Source organism: Hippoglossus stenolepis, chromosome 6 (assembly GCF_022539355.2).
Source record: "Hippoglossus stenolepis isolate QCI-W04-F060 chromosome 6, HSTE1.2, whole genome shotgun sequence".
Taxonomy (NCBI): Eukaryota; Metazoa; Chordata; class Actinopteri; order Pleuronectiformes; family Pleuronectidae; genus Hippoglossus; species Hippoglossus stenolepis.
Genome location: NC_061488.1, coordinates 6892098 through 6915200, shown reverse-complemented (window position 1 = coordinate 6915200; position 23103 = coordinate 6892098). Strand labels below are relative to the sequence as shown.

Below are 23103 nucleotides of genomic sequence, written 5' to 3'. Positions count from 1 at the left end.
AGGTCCCACTGGGTGAATGGACAGGAACTTTGGGTCGCGGCCGAGCCAGGGGAACCGAGATCCCCTGTCGACGGATGCGCAGCGGCAGCTACGTGAAAGCTATGGGGGACCTGGAAGACAGCGAGGACTCGGAGGGAAGCCCCAAGCCTTCCCCCAAATCTGCTGCTCGTCGCCAGAGCTACCTGAAGGCCACCCAGCGCTCCCTGAGCGAGCAGCAGCAGCCGCCACCGCCTCCACGCAAGTGAGTCATAAAGCACGTAGAATAGACGTCAATTTTGACCTTGATTATCTTTTTATTGTTTTGCCATAGTTGAGTTTCTTTTACTTTACATTCCTCCAAACAGAAAGACGCATTGAAGGGGTTTATGTTATTGAAATTGTGGGTTTCAGCATTTTTTTCTCGTGTCCCCAAAGGTCGTCAGCAGGTGGCAGCAACTTGTCATGAATAATAGTCAGAAAGTGCAGCAGCTCTTATTGAAGTTAATGGGATCAAGTCATGGAGGTAGAGATGCAGCTTAATGGGAGAAGACAGGGCGTGACGCACAGTATCATCTTTATTTGCTGCGAAAGCAAGAGGAGGTGAAATTTGTGCCGTGTGTTTTACCCCCACATCCGCACGGACAGGCCTCGTTACTACGCTCTCATGCGGGAGGATTATCTGTGGTCTCCTCTGCACAGTGCATGCTCTGTGCAGCATCTGAGGTCAGTGTCATCCATACAGGCAGGCAGTGTGGCCCCTCCCCCCCACCCTCACCTGCCCCACCGCCATGACCCCACCGCCTTTATTTGTCTAACCCCTCCCGGTGCTTTTCCTCTCCATCTCTTTACCTTGCAGGTCCTCTGAGTGGCGTGTCGGTACTTAACACTCACCTGCTTCCTCAAGCCCTGGTTTTCATAACATGCAAATTTCCCCATGGAAATCACTCAAACACACCCTGCTGCTTACTGTGCACATATTTTCCCTCACACTAAATAGGTGAGCCAGAACAGAGGAAACTGAACAAAATGTTCCCAGATCAGTCAGAGAGTAAATTTATAAATAAAACAAATTTAGCAGTTTTACTCAAAAATCTGTTTCCTCTGTGCTGCGATTTTAAACCCAACCACATAACCCTTATCCACACATCTCGATTGTATTAAACTTTAATATACCCAGGTGTCATTTCAAGTTTCTCCTGGATATCATCATGTAAACACAGCCCTCACTTATTCCAGACTCTGATGTCTGATTATCACGTTCTCTTCCGCAGCTCACTGCCGTCCCTGAAGGAGCTGACGACCAATCGGAGCCTGGATAACTTGGATTGCCTGGTGAGCCCGCTGGAGGCCCCTCCACGCCACAGGAACCATGATTTCAGCCATTGCTCTGCCACACTGGGCAGAGCCTCGGGCACTCAGGTACGGCTGCGGTGTTATCAGACATGTTTAGGCAAATATCACACGTACGCTGATGCAGGCAAATGTCACGGGTCAATGTTCACCTGGGTTGAACTGGACTCAAACTCAAGAGTTGTAGATTAAAGTCGATATCAACCGATGTTTCCATGACAGAAATTTTATGTGTTGCTTATATAAGTATTACAAACAGCTAATTAGATCATTTTGCATTGACTCCTGTGACCCCCAAAGAGAGATGAGTAAGTGTGATCACATGGGATTGAGCAAAAAATACACAACTCCGAGGTTGAAGCTTCTGTGAGAGAATATTTAAACATATGCAATGTCTGCTGAGACGGCCGAGAGACGGTATATGAATCAACCAGTTGGGAATAAGGAGGTGGAATTTTAAAAGAAGCTTGCGCATGTTTGCAGATTGTCAAAGTGGGATATCTGCCTCAGAGTAAACTTGAGGGAGCTTGTATATCTCCATCAGCACGATGTAGAATCACACACCAGACTAATGCAAACAGCATTTACAAGTGATGGTATCAGCCCGTATTTGTACAGTACATGGGAACTTAAACATCCATCACATTAGGATTCAGAGATTCAATTTCCTTGAAGATGACAGTTAAATCAGAATAAAACATGTCTGGGTTGTAAACTACCACAAACGGAGGCAGTAGTTTTTGAGGGAGTATTATTCACGTTTATGTTCCACCCACGGCACGTTCATATATAACAGTAAAATGCCAAACATAAAAATAACTAGACTGCTACTGGCTGTGTGCTGCTTCTTTTAATGTTTCTTTATCAAACATGTCAGATCAATCCCATCATAACTTGACAAGACAAAGCCTCGCAACAAAGAGATACTGAAACAGAGCTATTTTGGGTAACTCACTGAAAGGCTGCAGAAACATTATTTTTATTCTGACTCTGAACCAAGATCTAAAAATAGTCATATCATGTAACAGCTTTAATTATGTAGACAATTTAACACTGGTTTTAAAAATGTTATAACTTCATGTGTCCATGAGATCTTTTTTAAACATTTGAACTAATATTTAAAATGTGGTGATGGACAGTATCTAAGATCCATTCATTTTAGTGTTAATACGTTTTTAGATTGTGTTTCTTTTCACCAGTCACATAAAAAATCAACCCATAGCCATCATAACATACATATAACACAATATGTTTACACTGTTTCATTATTCTTCTTTATAAACTAACTACGAATGAACCAAGTATATTAAAGTGAAGTAAAAGTACCTCAAAATTGCTGCTTTGTACTGTATGTTTTGGAGCTGCCAAGATCTTGTACCTGATTGGTCGGCAATGTTTGAATCATTCTCCATCACCTTCAGTAAGGAGAGACGATCAGTTCCCACGACTCTTGTTTCTCAGATTAGCTCCTGGAGTGTTTGCACTTACAGGTGCACAGTGCGACGTCTTAGCATTTCTGTCAATATTGGCTCAGCGGATAGTGTTGAATCACTGGAGATCGGCCAAACCCCCTTTACACTCTATGTACAATGTGTGATGGGACTTCTCAAACTTGAAAACCTTTACTCCTCCACGAGGGGTTCAGGGGTTCCTCCCCTACTTTGAACAAACATCAAGTATAGGTGTATGAACCTCTCTCCCAACCCTCAGAGTGTTTGGAAGAGTTTATTTTAAAAATTTAAAATTTTTGTTGTATTTTGTTGTTAACTTCCATTGTCAGATTGGGTTTTGTGAGACAAGATGTTGAATGTTAAATTGTAAATACATATATTGAAAAGGTTTAATAAGAGCATTTTAAACAAAAAATTATTTGACTTGAATATTTCAACTGTAGGGGATGCTTCTTCATTTATTACACACCACAACAGTACAGTGGGAAAAATGGCTCTTTATTGTCTGAAATCTACGGCTACTTTTCACAATATTATTTTATGTTTAAAAATATAAGTAATAAGCGCATAGTATACCCTTTATAATACCCTGTGACACTTTACAATAGACACAGATGAGTTATTAACAATTCCAGCTGAGTGACTTCCACTTTAAAGGTCTTAGATGTTGCATTATGAGGCACAAAGAGGTCAAACTATATGAAATATTTAATAGAGTAGAAAAAGTTTTTTTCATAGAGCTTTTGTTGTTGTTCTTTCTTACCACATCAATCCTCTCAACTCTTAAGAATTATCATACGATCCTTTGGAGGGGACCCAATGCTGTTTATAAAGTGGTGCATAAGAATTAAGAATCTAATAATGTCACATAAAACAATATGACAGTCATAGCCTTTGATCATTTAAGTACATTTCAGTGATAATATGTCTGTGCTTCTATTTAAATAGGATTTTGAATGAGGACTTATTTGTAATTGTTTTTACATTGTTGTATTTGTACTTTTGCTGAAGTAAAAGAATAATGTGTACTTATTCCACCACTTGGGAATATAGATCCAGTGAATGCATGTTTCTCAGTCTGCCCTCTGCCCTCAGCGTGTGAGTCTGCACACGTTCTTTCAGGTATGCGGGCAGGGCTGTGGGCACTCAGTGATGTACTGTGACGGGGAATCACAGGCAGTGGAGGCCCTGGATCTGCCCGCGCCGACGTGCTTCCGGTCGCGCAGCCACAGCTACCTGCGTGCCATCCAGGCCGGCTGCTCCCAGGATGAAGACACGGCCTCTGTGGACTCGGACTCCCCGCCGCCCACCGCTGCAGTCTACAGCTACTGCTCCGACACCAGTGAGTACCAGAGACAGGAAAGACAGAGCTGCTAGACATAGATTACAAAAAGTATTCACTGAAAGAGAGGAAGTACAGGACAAATATCATAACACAACACATACATTTAAAGTGAAAATTGTCCTTGGAAATAGATAAGACACAATTTAAAACATATTCACTTGTAAATTATATTCAAAACTGATTAAACTTTTCATGTTTGGTTAAGAAGAATAGGAAGAGAACACATAGTATAACTTTGGTCTTCATTATTTCTCCACAAGTATCAAATACATTTCCGCCTTTTTCTTATCTTACTTTGAAGGAAATGTTTCTGAGACACAGTTTATGATTTGTGTGATAATGTCTCCACCAATGAGAATGTTTTAGAATAAACACACTGCTGTGTTAGGAGTTGTGTAAAGGGGTTGTGTGAACACTAAGGCAAATGCATACAGCAGCATTAAATTAAAGTGAATTATATTTTACTCATTTTGGTTTTAACACCTGATGACCAACCACTCTTGACTTTATATGATAGAAATATTCCTCTTCCGCTCTTTTTCTCTTGAAGGATGTGATATATGAAAAGTCTAAATTTATATTGGACCTATGCTTCACATATTGCACATTTATAATTAATACAATACCACCAACAATTTAATTGATAGAAACTTAATGTATATTGTCTGTTATCAATTTTATGAATGTAAATATTTACTCGTGTTGAGTCTTCTTTGATACTAAACACAACGTCTTTGTTTTTTAACTCCTGGTTTGACAAGCGAAGCTACATGAGTGAGTTGATTTGCTGTAGAACAACTTCAGAACAAATGACCTCAGTATAAACAGTTAAGGTTTATAAATTCAACTTTGGCACATGGTCCTTCTTGAATGATCTGGCCTTTAAAGGGATAGTTCACCCAAAAATGATTATCTATTCACCACTATGCCGATGGAGGGTTGGGTGAGGTGTTTGAGTCCACAAAACAATTCTGGAGTTTCAGGGGTAAACAGTGTTGCAGCCAAATCATAGTGAGTAATGACTGACTTGTTGGTGTTTTTAAGGGCCCTGTCTATGGGAGGATGGGCCTGCATATTTAAATTAGTGCTAATCTTTAATTTACGCTTGGAAATTAAGAAAACATTGTTGTACAATATTTTAGATAAAGGTTTTTTTCCCCTTTGACTTACTTGAGAGAAAATATGACAAAGTGAAAAAAAAACCTTTGTCAATAATCGCGCCTTCCAGTGTTTGATGACATTTTAATGTCTGGACCGACTCGGGTGTGATCCCCGCGGCGTCCAGGGACACAAATGAAGCGCACCTTCCGCGATGAGCGCGTCCACAATACAACGCTACTCTAAACCAATCGCCCGGCTCACCGATTAGCGCGAGGAGCCGAGCGGACCAATCGCGTGCGTCGGGCGGTAAAACGGTGAAAACGTGGACTCCAATCCTGGTCGCGAAGGGCGTGTGGATCGGATCCTTTCTTCACAGCGTCGCTGCGAGTCCCGCCGCTGATCACCGCCGCGTCTCCTCCGCTTCATGAATGAACAAGGAAAATTAAGGATTTTACCCGCCGCCATTAAACAGTAAGACTTCCCGTCGCCTTCTTATCAGCGCGAGCGCCTCTGCTCGTGATGTCTTCCTGCTGTCGGCGCGTTAGCAACAGCGAAGCTAGCACAAGCTAACGCGGTGCTGGGTAAGCTAGCTAACGTGGATGAAGAAAGGGAATGAAGCGCCTGTGATACGAGCTGTTAGCGAGCAGGGTGGAGGATGAGGATGGTGGTGGTGTAGCTGCTGCTGCTGCGGTGGTTACACTGGTTACACTGGTTACACTGGTGCCAACGAGGCTTCGGTGGGAGTCGCCGGTGGCAGCGTCTCTTTTGTTGGTTCACCCACACGTCTGCTATGTGAAGCCTCCGGCTAACGTTACCCAGCGATCAGTGCCCGCGATGAGCGTCCACTGGCTGCTAGCACAAGCTAACAGTAGCCGAGGCGTCAACAGCTCCACGCCCGGCGACTTGAGCCGAGCCCTTCACTTTGTTTTACCGCTGGAACATGACCCATCCCTGCTGGACGCCATGTGCTAATATAAGCTGCTTGTACTTCACCGATCAGCTTGATTTAGAGATGATTAAAATCCTAATTCACGCGCACCGATGATCGATTTAAAATCAGAAATCCATCCCTGAATTGATTCGTACAAGGGGGAATCCGGACTAGTGGAGGGTATCGATTGGGTTTGTAAATGAACATGAGCGGTTTGAATGAGGCGAGGTAACGTTACACGACTCTTCTCTCGTATCCATGTGACAGTGATGCGAGCCCGGAGGCATGGAGGAAGCTATGATTCACCAGCCGGCCCATTTAAAGAGTCGTTAAAAAGTTTCAGCCCTTCTTCTCTCCTGCAGACTGCGGTGTCTCGTTGCTTCCTCCTGGAATGAGTCAAAAATACTTAACAAGGTCATTAACACATTGTTCTTATTGATGGATGAGAGAAACACCCTAAATGTGGTTTAATAGTTGTCTTAAATCCCATGTGGCCTGTGCAGATCCACTTTTAGTCTTGAAAGCTGCCTTCAGAAAATATTTCTACCTCGACCGCAGTGGCTATTTCTGATTTACAGTCAGTCTCATGAACCATTTTTTCACAGAGCAGCCTGCTACCACGTGTTAAGACCTGAGGACATGATCAATAATTGATCAGCTTCCTGCTCGGCTCTGTAGTGCTTTGCAGTTAGGACACTTTGCTGGGCTTTTATAAGGACCCCCTGACATAAGAAGGATGTGCTCACAAAATAAATGCAACGTCAAGAGTGAGGCACTCAAGATCAACTCATCTGTCTGTGCTCTCAGACGTGATCGATCAGGACATGTCCTGTGTAGTATTGATTTATTTTAACCAATGCTTTTAATTTTCCATTCTCCGAGGGCTTGGAAACCACCCATCAGGCTACTGAACAGCTGTCTGGGTGGGAACCATCAGCCTCATTGGCTTTCAGCTTTATGTAGCCACAAGGCGTGTTCATTGTATCCAGCAACATATTACACAAGGCGGGATGCGTCTGTCTGTATTGCCATGGATAGAGAGTGAGTCACGTCGCACTCATTGATGAGGTAATCTCTCTCTCTCTCTCGACTGAATGGGTGAAGCAGTTTCACAGTAAGGTCAACAGCACACCAGCTTCCTAAGGATGTCTGCATGTGTGGAGCTTTTTGTTAACATAGTTAACTGTCCACTTCCTGCACTCGTGACTTTCTGATTTGTGAAAGTACTTTGTATCAGCTTGTGTGAAAAGAAAATAGTCTGAGTATATGTTAAGAGACTGTTTGTGCAGTACAGTTAAATACATTTTTGCACTGACAAATTTTTCCACTTAAACAAATAGATGATTAATTGATGAGTAGAGGGACATGGGCTATCAGCTGTTATTTTTTATTATAAGTTAATCATTAAGGACATATTTAAATAGGTGTGAAATATTGTTTCGGTCCGGTTATTCAGTTATCAGGATTTGCTGGTTTATTTGGTCTGATGTCATGTGTGTTGGTTGCACAAATCCACATTTTAATGTACAGAACAAAGCATTTACAGAAAGAAAACACCAGGCAGATTAAGGAAATAATGGAAATAATCACCCTTCTAATCACAGTCTTGTTTTGTGTTTTTTTGTTTTTCTTTGTCCTGTGCAACCACGTAGCTCGATTTGATGACAGATTGAAAAGAGGTTGCATGTCTGAAGCACATCCTCACATCCGTACTGATGAATGGCAGGGTTTTAGTTTTTAACCACACTACCCACCATTATGCTGTAGCTTGCAAAAGCCAAATGCTTGCTTGTGGAGTTAAAAAAAAAAAAAAGGCTTTCGAGCTGACATAATGAATCTCTAGCTGTGTGCTTTTAACCTTTTGTTTGATTTATTTGTGTGTCGTTGTATTTATCTTTCTTGTATCTAAACGAAATCAAAGTGGCTCAGGCATGCTGTGTTAAAGTGCCCCAGCTTCCCCTCCTGATTTGTTTGACCTCAGAGGAACTTCTCACGTGTCTTAACGTCAGCTGTTCAGGCGACAACCCAGACCGCTGCCCCCGTCCAACAGGTCAGACTTAGAGCCACAGCCGGTCTTAAGGACATCGCCATATGCACCCGATAGCAATGCACAAACCAAGACTCCAGCAGTGCAAAGAGTGGACTAAATCATTTGGGTTTTGTCTCGGTTTCAATGAATGTGCTCAAGGCAAGTGCTTCATTTAAAGTTCTCCTGTTATTTACTTTAGGAACTCCCAACATTCATGTGATAGAACAAGTTGCTTGACTGGTGGTGAAATCATAGCTGTTTGTTCTTTCTACGTCATTTTTTAGTTTTTGGTGTTGTCACTGTTTCGGTCTGTGTGTTGTGCAAACGGTTTGCTGTTTTTCTATTAGTATGTCAGCATTGTCTCCTGAACAGCAGGCTGCCTGTCTCTCTGTCGCAACAGATTGTTCTCTCTGTCATGATGTCTGTCTCTGCTCATTGATTTAAATTGTTTTACTCGTACCTCTTGAGTTTGACATATTCGTGAATTGGAAGAACAAGAACATTGTGAAAACAATGATATAGGTTTTAAGGCTAAGGTGACGGATTTTAATTTAGTTCCACAAGTGAACACAGGCCAGTTTCCTGCCGATATGTGAATGTACAGAAATGAAATGATCAGTCAGAAGTCATCCTCAGACATGTGTCCCAGTCTAATCTTTCAGTCTACGACTCCCACAGTCTGTCAGCCTGCCATATTATCTTACAATGAGACTGCTAATCTTCAACAGCGCTTCTGTCACCACCTCTTTTCATGATACTTGGCTCATGTCCAGTTTCACTGAGGTTCATGCAGAAGGAGCTACAACACTGTCCATAAGGCTTTGTGTGTAATTCAGGAGAAACTAATGTGAAACACTGCACAAAAAAATAACAGTTCAAGCCTAATTAACTTTAAGCCAAATCCACTCAGGAACGAGTTCAGCAGTAATCAAGACTTCTTAAATCCCAAATCCCAAACCAGAACACCAAAACACGGCCACTGAAAGATAATCATGTTCTGTTTTTGTAAAAATTAGCAAATGGCAACAGCGTTTAAAAGAGTCGATCATGTTAACTATAGTTTTAGTCCGCTGTGGAGGGCCCATTAGTGGTCATCTGATAGCTCACAGACAAACCTGCTGATGGAGCCGGAGAATATCCTGCCTCAGAGACTGCATAGCTAGCATAAGTGAGGCAATTTACTAAACATGTGTTCATGGTGGTATAGTGGTACATAGGCATAGTGGTGTTGACAGCACTGTAATTGATCTTAATTGTTTTGAGAGTAGAAGAAAGCTTTTGTTTCACTGAATTATGTGACTCAGACAGCTGCTGTCAGTCTGTGTACGTGTGACCTTGTGCGTCACTCAGGAAAGGGAGGCTGCGTTATGACTAGTGTAGAAAAAAGGCAGCCTTCTCATTTATTTGAATGTGGCCAGTCGGGTAACGTAGTGGCTTTGCATAGGCATCCCACCTATGCAAAGGGACCTTGCTTAAAGTTGCAGGGTCGTAATGTAAATGTTGTATTTTCACTGTTAATGTTGCAATTGTAACAACAAAAGATAAAACAATTGATGCAATAACCTGCCACGGTTGTAAAGTAATTTCAGGAAATACCAACATTGGCATAAACAGCTGTTTAATTAACAAACTTGCAGAAACATTTAATTAAACTTGATTGCTTTACTCATGAAGCACTGTCTCCAGCGGTGGAAAGCAACGTCAAGGTTGACTCTTGTTTTGCTTCTATTAAAGTTAGCATACTAGCCTAGCTCTTTTTTATAGCAGGCTAGTATGCTCCAGTCTGCCCTTATGAAGTACCGCTGCTCAGGGCATATTAAAAAACGTCTTGTAAACACAATGATGGATGAAGCACTTAAAAAGTGGCCATCACCACCACTTGCCTCCGACAGGAAACCACATTTGGCAGCAGAGAAAACATATAAAAACACCTTTTGTAATTCACACCTCTAATTTTAAATTGTCGTTCATTCATGCGTTCAATGACCAGGGTTTTAACAGCAACTACGCACCTTTAGGGATCTGAAGAATTAAATGTTTCAGCTGGAGGCTGTGTGCTGGCACTGCCCTAGAGATCCAGGGTCTGGGCAGCACTGATCCCTGCTTGGCCAATCTCCATGGCCAGGGGATATAGAGCCAGCCACCACATATTGCACTCCGACAGTGAAATGGATTGTGCTATTACCTAAAGGTGTGAATAATCTGCAATTAGCCCACTTCACTATGACCCATTTGTTGTTGTTGCTAATACATCGTGCTAATGTAGAGCTGAGTGAGAAAGGCTCCTGTGTGGTCAGCTGTTGATGGATATTTAGCTTAGAAGAGATGATCTAACTCAGTGTAAATGTGTGTGATGCGTTGCAGCCTCGCAGACACAACAAGTGTTGGGCATGTGTTAAGACTTGAGGGTGTAATAAGACACATCGACGTTGGGAATGTTGTGCATCTGAGCTATGAGAACCACAAGGAGTGTATCGCTCTTTCAGAATAAATGTTCTGCTGTTTGTTGGATATGTTCTCCGAGGCGAGATTGTCACTGCAGGTCAGGGCTGCGTGTGCGACTCGTGAGTGGATTTCTACAGCCATGTTTGTGTATGTTTGTGGGATTTAATGAGGGCTTTGCTGGTGCCGTGACTCACAGGCTGATGACGGAAGTGCAGAGCCCTCACAATTATAGGGTGTTGGGTTGCTGCTTGGGAACCACTGCTGGACAGAATGAATATATTTTGTTGAATTTCTTAAATTACTTTCTTGGGTCGGCTAATTTTATAGACTGAACACTGTAATGGGGCAAAAGTATTTGCTGTGCTTTACAGCTCTTTCAGTCGGCAATGTTACCAGTCAGCAAGTTGTTTAAATAGCATCTGCCACCCCCTTACCACCACCACCACAAACTCTTGAAGAAAGCCCGAGGTTTTTCTTGCTTTCCTACGTTGCTTTACTTTAGTTGACTCTGTATCATCCACCACAACCCTGCAGTCAGACTGATGACAGGAAAAGAGGCTCCGGTCTCTGAGTCAGATCGGTCTTACTCGCTAGTAATCCACTTTCAGGCCTCCTTTTAGTTTTTCTGTAGAAGGAGTTTGGGAATCCAAGGTTCATGTGTCAACGCCAGAATGTGAAACCTTTTGAATAGTCGTTTACACTGTGTGCGCAATGGTGACTTCTCTAATTCTAATAGATTGTAACAGTTGAGGTTATAGCAGTTATTGAGCAACATTAGCATCCATGTGCAGTCATATTTCTGGCCTGCTGAAGAACGTACATCCTTTTTAGCTCTGATTTTGGTCTCTACCAACTTCTCTCAAGCTGCTAAATCCTCTATTCTGAAACAGCGTCTTGTTGTGGTTGACAATACGTTTATGAGAGCAGCAGGTGTGAGGCAAAAGAGAGTAGCTGCCAATTTGACAATATACATTGATCAAATTCAGTCCCTATAAATGTACATGTGTGTTACATTTCTGAGCGATGGGGTGTTTTCAAACAACCTATGTTTCAAGCAGAGGAACTAGAGACTGAATTTAATATCTGCATTGTAGTTCCATGTGCCAAATAGTCCCTGCTCCAGGCTTTTCAAGTGGTTCATGTTTATCTGGACAGAGTTTGGTAAAACATATGAATGAGCATGTGCTTGAGAGAGTGAGAGCTGGGGAGTGAACGCAAGTGATGAGAGAACAAAGCCAGTGAACAAGAGAATTAAAATTTCCTTTGCTAAAAGTTTAATCGCTTAGGCAGCAAGATAGAAACTTTAAATATGCAAATCTTCAACTTCAGAGACAGGCATTGAGGAGATTTTGTTCTCCTTTTGTCTGTGCATATCTCCCATTTCATCCGCTGAGACATGTAACAATAAATCTAAAAATAACAAAACGACAGGATGACTGCGGTGTCACTCGTCTAATCTTCACTGTGTTGGTGTTTGGCTAATCTTTGGAGTTCTTCAGATGTAGGAGGAATACAAACAGGAAAGCACAATAAGAACACTTTCTTTCCCAGTTTATTTCCTCAAAATTGCTTTGAGCCAGGAACAGAGTTGTCCTGTCATACGGTCCCCAGAGGGTCTGTGACGGTGTGGCATGAAAGCAAAGATCCTCATAGAGACAGACTGACGTCAATGGAGCACAGCATCCAGCAGCTTTACAGGGTAGCAGAGGTAGCATTAAGCACATCCTCATGGAGGCAGCAATAAGGGCAAAGTGCAGGTTTGTTTTTCAGATGTTTATGGTTTTATGTTTTATACTTTTGCTTTCGTTCTGAAGTCCGGTGAGCCAAAGAGCAGGTTTCTCATGCTTGGCTCTCTTTTCTTTATCTGCTTCTTCTGCCAGCAGTCAGCAATAGGAGGGCCCCTCCTCCAGTCCCACCCCGCACCACCTCCAAGCCCCTCATCTCAGTGACACTGCAGAGCAGCACAGAGTCAGCCCAAGACGTGTACCTTGACCGTGGCAGTGAGGCCAACAGCCAGTCAGGACGCAGCAATTCCTCTGACAGTCTCTGTAGCCTCCGCACAGGCAGCCTGGCGAAGGGGACCCAGCCTCCACCAGCTGCTGTCCCTGCTGTAACCCCTACACCCACTGCAGGCTCTGTTCCTCCTGTTCCAGCCCCTCGTGACCTGCCTCCCACTATCACTGTCACCAACGTCACCACTTCCACATCTACCCTACCCCAAAATGACACCCTGAGCTCTCTTGTCACCCTAGAGCAGCCCCCGACTGCAACCAAGAGGAAACTGTCCTCAATAGGAATTCAGGTAAGAGTTGTCTACTTCTGTAGTGGGACACATCATACTGGCAGAAAGATAAAGCTTGTATTTGACTGCTTTTCTGGCATCAATGATTGTTCAGGTGGATTGCGTACTTCCAAATCCAAGAGAGGAACCACTATCACTGACTACGCCCCTAAAATTTCAGTCAATTGGAGTTCAAGTGGAGAACGGCAGGCCGTAAGTATATTCTCACACTTCACATTAACAGTGAATGAAAAGCCATAAGTAATGATTTGATGGTTTATGTGTAATCCAGTCTTCAAGAAGATGTTGCAAAGAAGGACATGATGAGAATTTGTAGGTTACTGATCATCACAATTTTCCTGTTTCACTGCTAAGCTGCTTTCAGACATGCACTGGTCTCCGCAGTTCCTCTGTATTTTCTCCAGAGGAGGTCAACGTGTCAACGCAAATGTCAGATTTTCCATAGTTTCTGACCTCCTAGTATAAAGTCCGCAGAGAAGGCGATGTGTTTAACACAGCAGTGGATCCCCCGCTGGATTCACAGCGAGTGTGGGGGGGCAACAGATGCAAAAATGAAAAAACTAACAAAAAGAAAAGAAATGTCTCCCGGGGATAAGCGGCGTCATACACGTAGAAGACACCGACGCAGATGTGAAGAGAGTTTGTGGTGATAAGAGCTGACGACGTGTCGGGGTGCTGTAAACATGATCTTGGTAGCGGAGTTAATTCGTCACTTCCTGCCTCTGCCTGCTGCTCCCGGCCGCGCAGCCTCTCACCTGATTTGATTATTGGCTGTTGTGAATGCGTCTGTGCACAGAACCTCCCGTTGAGTTGTGCATGTGTGAAAGGTAAACTACGAGTAAACTCCGTAGCCAATTCTCCGGATTTTACCCAGAGGTCCTGGCTGAAAATGGCTTTAGTGAATCACTCTGGAAAGGTGTGAACGGATATTCCAGTTTCTTCCAGTCAGTGGTACTTTATTGGTTGGATAAAGGTTTAATAATTGGATAAAGGTTTAATAATACTTATTATACATTTATATATACTCATATTTTTTCCAAATATGAATATAGTGATACCAGAATACATTTTAATATTCCGATACCTTTTTGACCCCATTGACAGGCCTGGGTCTGATGCACTTTAGTTCTTCTGCTTCCATAACTGCACACACTCTGTTTTGCTGGTGAACCTGACGCTTCAGCACCAGCGAGTGGTTGAGGTCATTCAGCAGCAGTCCGCCTGGCAGCAGGACAGCAGCCCAGCTCTCTGATTGATGCCCTTTTACTCTTGCTTTGACTGTAGTGAACTGAAAACTGTGAGAAACGGACCATTTAAACATTTCCAGTACTCTGTAATGCCCCTTAATCACATTGGTTTGACAGTCTGTTTCCTTTTCTCCTCCTCATTATCTCTGAAGCCAGCAGCCTGCTGAGCTTTAATCTTTTATACCTGGTTTGCCGCTAATTTCCATTTCTCTTGGTGCTTCTTTGAAATGCACAATGCCGCACCATCATCTGCCATGAACGTCTGTCAGCTAATCTCACTGACCTCAAACTGTTTCAATGGAATATATTCGATGCATCACATCATTGTCTTATTTATTTAACTGTCTGTCAGGAGCTCATGTTTATTCATGTCTCTGCAGTCTCAGCCGGGAAAGCAGCATGTCCTCCAGACAAAACACAGAGACTGAGCCTCAGGAGCCCCAGGATGCCGCACCCACAGAAAACAACACAGCCAACTGCACCAACAGTCAAACGGTGAATACCACTGCGCCCAACGGACCGGACAAAGCCATGGAACAGCAGGCCCTTAAACACACCTCAGCCCCACCCAGGATATCCACCTCCCCTCCGCAGAGTCTAGACCCGGCTCTGGACCCCTCCTCGTTGCCACCACCAGACCCCAGCTTGGAGTCTGGAAATTGCAGCAACCACGGAGGTAATGTTCAAACTGGCACGCCAGCTTGCCTCCGAGACGGCAACTGGTTTCTGAAGCTCCTGCAGGCGGAAACAGGCCGCATGGAGGGCTGGTGTCAACAGATGGAGCAGGAGACCAAAGACAACAAGATCTCAGAGGAGGGTAAGTAACATAATTACATGAAGTCACTATCAAAACATTTAGGTCCTGTTAACACATTTGCATAAAATCCAGATACATTTTGAGATACTTTCTTACATAAACTGTATGTGTTCGCGTTCGTCACATCACAAATGTGATTTGCGATCCATATTTATTTTGAGCTACATGCAAATCATGTTCTGCTGTAATTTAGTTCAGAGCATGGTGGTAATGGACCATAATCTGTTTAGTAATTTGTTGTCTGTTGTCTGTATTTGTTCAATTCCCCCTTTCCCCCGTTGCTTCAGTGACACGGGGAAAACAGTTGTAAATTTCAGTTTCTCTTTAGCTGACGTGATCACGACAGAGTGGCTATATCCAAACACTACTTTGTAATGTAGTGCCAATGCGTGCTAGAATTTGCCGTAGACCTTCTGAGTTGCTATTACTTAAGTATAGTCTTTTAAAGACAAATGAAATATTGACATGATAAAAATGTTATCGCTAATTCCCTTTTGTGGGGAGCATTGTTCCTGAAACGAGTTCTCCCACGCTCAGTTTGAACATGAAGTACAGCGACTGTTAAAATATCCTATGACCTGAAATTGTAAGTACTGTGTAATGAGACAGTACCTTGTTCCTTGTAGAGAACATGACATATGAGCAGTTTAGTTTATATAAGTTGCAACTGTAAGTTGTAAGAAGCTTTAAGGTGCAGGGAGAGGCATTCATATACACTATATCGCTAGATTTAATAGATAGCACAGTTGTCTTCCGTCTCGAAAAAGCCATGAATAAAACATAAAAAACTGAGGCACAATATAACTGTAATAAAGTGAATAGCTTGTCAGTGAGTGATGTGAAGGATTGAATTGATGTCCCTGTTACTGGAGTTCACAGACAGGGGAGTAGGTCAGGCGACGTCCATGTAGACAATGAGGCCAAACGTGACCAACTCAATCCTGCTATTGACTCACAGTATTGCTGCTGGTTAGAGTGGGAGTAAGCCTTGTTTTAGCTTTGATATACAGCCACAGCAGAGTCATTCCACTTCTCTCTTCTCCCAGAATACCACTCAGGCTTTTAGACTGATGTATCTCTGCAGTGTCTTAAATATGAATGAGCACGGAGGACACGAGCAGCCGAGGCTCCGTCAGATTATCATTCCTGCACCTCTCTGTGGACCTGAATTATGAATTTCCATTTACATGCAAATATTAGGGCATAAAATAGCCGAATAAAGAGCTGTTTGTTGTCCTCACTTAGATTGAGTCAATAAATTACTTCTAAGGAAATCATTTACTGTCACAGAATATTACTTGGTAAATGTGCGCATAAATATTTCATTACTAGACTACGGGAATGAATTCTACCCCCCCCAGCCCTTCATTTACAGTATCTCTCCAGTGCAAAAGGACTGGTGTCTCTATCCTACAGCAGTTTATGACTTCTTTGTGGGGTTTTCAGGCTCAAATGCTTTTATTTGTTTCTATGCTCATTCTTGTCAACCGGTTGATGAGTAATAATATTCTCTTCTCTGCTTTCGTAGTGTTGGGGACGATCCGCAGTGCTGTAGGCAGCGCTCAGCTCATCATGGCACAGAAGTTTGAGCAGTTCAGAGGCCTCTGTAGAGAGAACTTGGTGAGTGGCTCCATTACATCACGTTTGTTTTTTCCTCTCAAATTCTCATTGACCCCAATTGCTTTCAATCTTTGCGCTGCCAACATCATTTGTCGTTCACACTGACGCGCAGGAGTCGATTACATTACATTTAGAGAGGAAGCGGAAACAAGAAATCCTCTGATTTGTTCAGGCAAATTTATTCTGATAGATGATCGCTCGGCTTACTTGACTCAATTGTCTGCTCTTCCTTCTTGTCAGACACTCTATCGCAGGTCTAATATTGCCGGAATGTAATAATCTGAATGTCGATTAGTGTCAGTTGTGTTTTCTCGTCATCTATTTGCTTGAAGAGAAGCTGCCCTGGAAATTTGTTTGTGCGGAGGGATGTGACTAATTCTCTCTGGTTTCTAACACTTGTCAATACTGATTCATTTTCCCTTTCCCCAGGACATGAATGCCCACCCACGACCAACAGCACAGGACCTCGCCGGGTTCTGGGATCTGCTTCAACTCACAATAGAAGACATCAGCATGAAGTTTGACGAGCTCTACCAACTGAAAGCCAACAACTGGCAACTTCCTGAGAAACCGGAGAAGAAGGTGATGTTTGGTGCCACAGAGTGTTCAAGTTCTTTCGGGTAGTAACTCCGATAGAGCTGGAAGAATTACGTTTTATTTAATGTCGACACAAGGGGTCAAAGGGTGACGTACATTTGAATTTATAGTTGAGCCAGATTTCATTCGTTGATATCTCCTCTGCATCATTAGAGTGCTTTGTATTCCCTGCAGAAAATTGATTTTACTGTCTTTCATTCACTTTGTGATACAGAGTGACGCTGAGCACTCATAGATCTGGAGTGACATCCCTGAAAGAAAACTCAAGCAGCCAACCACAGTTGTTGCTTTCCCCATGTGGTACCTCTATTGAAGGTGTAGCGCTGATGCGTAGTTACATTTCCGAGCAGGCACACGTCACCTACACCTTAGTTTAATTTATTGAATTTACCACTTTAAGAAAGTGTGGGTCATTAGGTTTAAGTGTAAATCCAGCCAGAACCAATTAATCATTCTCAGAATTGATAATAACGGAGCAATTATTTTTAACACCGATAAATAGTTTCTGACATTTCCAACCAAAGTTGCCAAACATTCGCTGATGCCAGCTTCTCAAATGTGAGGATTTTTACGTTAGTTTAGCTTACAAATAACAATATATCAATCCCACTGAAGGTTTTTGTTTTCAACACTGTACCATATCCCTCCTCTTTTCTAATTTGATTTCTTCAGGATGAAAACAAGCCGCTTCCAGCATCTGTGCCAAAGAGGCAGTCAAAGCCCAAGCTGTCTGCAGGCAAGGACAGGAGCGTGGACTCGGCTGTGGACAAGCAGCGACAAGAAGCCAGGAAACGGCTGATGGCAGCAAAGCGTGCGGCGTCAGTACGACAGAACTCCGCCACAGAAAGCGCTGACAGCATCGAAATCTACGTCCCCGAGGCCCAAACCCGCCTCTGAGGGTGAACCAGCACCAATGATCGAGGAATATCCTGACTCACTTTAAACATTCATTGACACAAACACACAAACAGATCTGAGACAAACACGCAGACACACAACGGATGCACAGAGGCGATCCCTCATAGCAGAGCAGCTGATGACGGAAGGAGCTTTGGGATCACACGGAAACAATCCAGAAAATTACAGATCATGACCCGGCTGCCATGGGACAGAAATAACATTGACCGATGTTTAATACTATTGTTATTATTGTTATTATTAATGATTATTATCTCCTAAAGTATATCAAGACTGTCTTAAATGTGCAAGGACATCCTGTACGTTGTGAGCTGAAGAAACTTGGTATCCCAGACGTTTACTCTCTTAAAAACTCCCTTCACTGCTGAGTCTACCGGCAAGTTGTGGCTGCCTGGTTTACGAGCTGAGCTACCATCCACACACACTCAGGACACACATGCAGGTGTACTCACTGTCCACAGAGTCTTCCTGTTCTCTGTTTGTATTAGGCTGCCCCTCGTTGGGTGTGGTGTGTACGCTTTACTGTGTAAGAATTATAAGACGGCGATAATGTACTCAGAGGTTTAAAAATGCAGAGAACCAGAGGAAGGCAGTAGCATATATATTAAAAATATCACACTACTACAATGTTCATTTTGTAAATGTTGTATACCAGATTATTTGTTAGAAAGAGGTCAGTGTTCAGTACCAAGGTAGTTTTTTATAGATCGAGTACATGTACTGTCATGATATATTAGCACTTGATGCAATCATTCACTCCACCTCTCTCTGTTTTCCTCTCCTCTTCACGAGCGCGCACTACACAGTCTGTGTGTCTGTGAGAACCCATTGTTAAAGTCTTACATTTGTTTGTGTTTGTGAAGCGATGCGAGGACCGACTGTCCAGCCAGTGAGCTACGGAGGAATGTATGACATGTATGCATTTACGGCTCATGTTGACTTGATCACTGCACTTTCCATTCACCTCAGATCAAGTCCGCCCCACCTTTTGTTTGCCTGATCGTTCTGACATTCACTGCATCCCCGTGCGATGCAGGGGACCAAGACTCACCACTTGATATGGCATTCCCATTCCACCAGACTTCGTGTGATTTGGGTGGGGGTTTTCTTGCTACTGGAAAGGAAATGGAATAACAAAGCAATAATCATGTTAGAACAAGCAATGCAGTAGGTACCCAGTCTTAAATTATTTAACGAAACATCTCTTAGCATGAAGGATGAATGTTTATATCTTTTCTGAACTGACTGTCCTTGGAGAAAAAACAAAAAAATCTCAGGTTGAACTCTTAAACTCTCACCAGTGCAAAACCACTATGGATTGATTATTTATTATATAACCTCAAATGAACTGGCTTCACGCGCTGAGCCGTTTGCCAAATTTTTCTAATCCAGACCTGTTCAGTGTTCTCGAAGAGGAAAAGTTACGTTCACCTAAGGTTTGGTTCAGTGAAGCACGGGCGTAATTTGAATTCTCAAACCAGCCGCCGCCTTCACGCTCCTTTCTAGCAGCTCGAGCTCCCACCCCGTTTGTTGAGAATGAATAACTGTGGTACATTTCTAATTTAAATTTTTAATGTCATTTGACGCCTTTTGTGACTTTCATCGGAAATGAGGTGAACCCAAATATGTCTTGACTTCTGTAATTATGAAAGTTACTGGTGCTGCGAGGGTATCGTATCGTGCCAAGACAACAATGATCATCAACATTTCAGTGTCATTTGATACAGCTTTTATTTAAACGTGATTATTTTATTTAATCTGCTCATGAGCTCAGCTGTCTGTGTGCGCATTCTCAGCAAAGTTTTGTTTGTGTTCGCATCAGCTCACTCCACATGCGCCATGCCTACACGTTGAGCATGGGACCGGTGTAGTTTCCATGTTTCAGTTTTCTTTCACACAAACACAAGTGCCAAGGGAACACGAGTGGAACAAGGCATAGCAGTCGTAGGTCGACTCACTAGTTTTTTTTCCATCTTTTTGTTTTAGTAAGAGCTGGCTCTCCCCCTACTGGTCAGTCCTTGCGTGACACTCCAGACATCATCTGCTCCATTTTGAATTCCTTAATTTACATCAAACCAGAAATCATGTTGAGCTGGGAATGCTGACACAAAACCAAGTTGTTGATTTTCTTATTCTCTTATTTGTATTACATCAACAATGGACATGTGCATTTCATTGTCCAAAGAAATCATTAAACATCCCTTTGCTACATGTCCTGGTCATCATTCTTGCTGTCGTTTTTATTGCTCTCATCCACATGACGGTAATATTAACTGCTGAGTTAATATTACACACAAATGAATCATTAGCATTAGACATGTCATTAATGTGTAATCTCTAAAAGCATGGCCTTCTTACATATAAAAATACACTTAGATCCTTGCCAGTGAATTTTTAGTACTCCTTTAAATGGGTCTTGCAAAAATTGATCTGAAACTGTTCAGTCTGTGTGAGGCATTCAGGGTACGTACTGCACGTAAGAGTTTATAACTGTGACGAATGGTGGAAAGTCCTCTCACTTCTTTTTCATATCATTTGAGAGCTGGATCCCTTTATTTGTCCACATACTGAACTTTAAGAGAGCACGACCTGATCAGGGAACTTCAGACGGTTCGTTTACCAGTACTTCCTGAGTTTCAAAGGGCTACAAAATGGACTGACGGTGACCAGATCTTGCAACTCTGGAGGCAGATTATGTGGAAGTGCTGCGATCTTTTTTTTTTCTTGTAGAATTTACAGAACAGTCTGAGACAAAGTCGGTTTCAGTTGTCATCAATACTGGGTCAATGTGTACGCTTGATGGACAGAAACACGCTGAGAATCATAAGCCCATTATGACTTGTGCACCCACCCTTATAGCAGCCATCTGTCCCTGGCTACACAGCCACTCTTTGGCATCTGTCCTCTCAGTGATCCAGCTTCGGGGAATGAGCAAAAACTATGTAGTTCCAGATTATCTTGTACTGACAAATATAATTTTACAAACTAAGCACATATCTTACAAAGGGTTGTTTAATGTAATGGTGTATTAGTTAGACACTGTGAGGCTAGTTTCCTTTAAGAGAATAAAGACTTGTGATTGCAATGAGTTATGTGGCATATTTTCTGTATGAAATAAACTGTAGAATTAAAGGGGAATGCCACTCAGTTTTTTGAAATGCATGTTCTTCCTTGGATATGTGTCAAAAACTAATTACCTCGATTCTTTTATTGTTTTTCCTGGATATGAAGCAGAATTAGTGCCCAGCAAAAACCTTTCTTTGTGATCCCAAAGCAACTTATGTTTCTTTTTTGTGCAGTTGTTTTTATTGTTTTATAACTCAAAATAAACAAAAGGGTCAGCAAAACACTCCATTTGGTCCACCTTAGTATGTGGTCATACAAGCAACACTTAGAAGTAACAGTAATTCACAGTAAAGCTCTGAGCAGCATTAAAGGACCCTCTCACCTTTGTGCACATTGGGGTAGATGCCCCACATGTCTAGTGCTGACTGATAATTTGACTTTTCACACATGAACACTGGACTGACATAAAGTAATAATTATGTTGGGATGGAAACCAAAACCTGGTGGCGTAAAGACTTGGGTGGAGTTTACAAGATTCCAAATTATGCTCTCACTGTAGGATGTATGTCATGGACCCAAGAGACTCGGTCTAATATGTCTGCCAACCAAATTACATAAATGTAGTTAAAACTTACCACTACTTTTATAGGGAGGCACTAGAGAGGATTTTGCCTCACCATGCAATCCCATCAAATTATACACCTTTTAGGCTTTCTGAAGCGTGGGACAAATTTTCTCAAAGTTTCCAAACATGTGAGGCCCCTCAAAAACAGCATGTAACGTGTTGCCATGGTAATTTCTTGAGAAAAAAAGCATGAAGTCTTTGGGACTATTCCATACAGATTTGCAAGATTAGCTGGCTGCTGACAAGATGGCGGATCTCCGTCCTCCATGCCAACAGACATCTCCTCACTTGACAGGAAATAAAGTGATCCTAGCAGCGAAAGTTGGTTTTCTGTCGTTTTCATCCCCAGGAAGTGGCACAAATACTCTTTACTACTATTTACTACATTATTCATTAAAAATGTATTTTAAAAGTCAACTGACACTCTGTAATTTAGATAGATAGATAGATAGATAGATAGATAGATAGATAGATATAGATAGATAGAGTTTAAAAGATATTGTTTGTGATATGAGAGAGTACAGAATGCAAAGTACTGAGTGTCAGTTGACTTTTAAAATAGATTTCTAATGAATAAAGTTTGTATATTTTTATAAATTTGTGTGTTACTCTTTTAAATCCATGCAAGAGTATTTGTGCAACTGCACGAGGATGAAAACGACAGAAGGTCAACTTCCTTTCCTTTCCTGTGACCAGCAGGTGTCGCTATGACCAAGACCGAAATTTGGCCGGCAGCTAGTGTCAATATTTTAAAATTCCATGATGAGTGTTCAAAATGTGCAGCGATGCAATGGCAACACCATGTGGTGGAAACTCACAATGTTCACAATTAAATTAAACAACTAATTCACCTTCAGTGTGCATCGCAATAGGTTTTTCATGTAGTTGGATAAAGTCTGAAAGACACTGACAAAGAACTCACAAACAGAATTTTTTTATTTAGTGTTTCCATTTCCAACCTTGATTTTAATGGTTTTATTCTAAATAGGTGAAGCAAATTACTCCAGAGGATGCTATTTTATTCATTTAATCATATATTCATACAAATACAAGTCATACAAAATTGTACCATTTAATAAGGAGTAAAAAACACTTGAGGCCCTACAAACACCTACTGTTCTTATTGCTTTAATATTCTTAAATCCATGTAATGTTTCACTATAGTGTCTGATTTAAATTTTAAAAAAATGTGTATTTGTGAATATAGTAGTTCCCATATAGAATGAAAATGTTCAACGTTTAATCTTTCTGAAATAATAAGAAAACCAGTCAATGTTGAA

The 23103-nt window shown here is 42.1% G+C and overlaps 1 protein-coding gene across 7 annotated transcripts in view; it reads left to right on the top strand.

Moving 5' to 3' along the window:
• The window catches only part of dlgap4a (discs, large (Drosophila) homolog-associated protein 4a), a 79226-nt gene extending 58883 nt beyond the window's left edge, over positions 1-20343 (top strand). For 2 of the 7 annotated variants that reach the window (XM_035159251.2, XM_035159253.2), the window contains exons 3-12: positions 3-241; positions 625-702; positions 1251-1398; positions 3876-4122; positions 12512-12933; positions 13028-13125; positions 14561-14997; positions 16526-16617; positions 17047-17199; positions 17887-20343. In XM_035159251.2, the coding sequence (XP_035015142.1) occupies positions 3-241; positions 625-702; positions 1251-1398; positions 3876-4122; positions 12512-12933; positions 13028-13125; positions 14561-14997; positions 16526-16617; positions 17047-17199; positions 17887-18111 (2139 nt within the window). In that variant the 3' untranslated portion in view covers positions 18112-20343. Of the gene's footprint in view, positions 1-2; positions 242-624; positions 703-1250; positions 1399-3875; positions 4123-5542; positions 5698-8084; positions 8346-12511; positions 12934-13027; positions 13126-14560; positions 14998-16525; positions 16618-17046; positions 17200-17886 lie in introns of those variants that run through there. The other 5 variants (XM_035159252.2, XM_035159254.2, XM_035159257.2 and 2 more) reach the window with 4 other exon arrangements.
• Positions 20344-23103: the final 2760 nt, after the last annotated feature.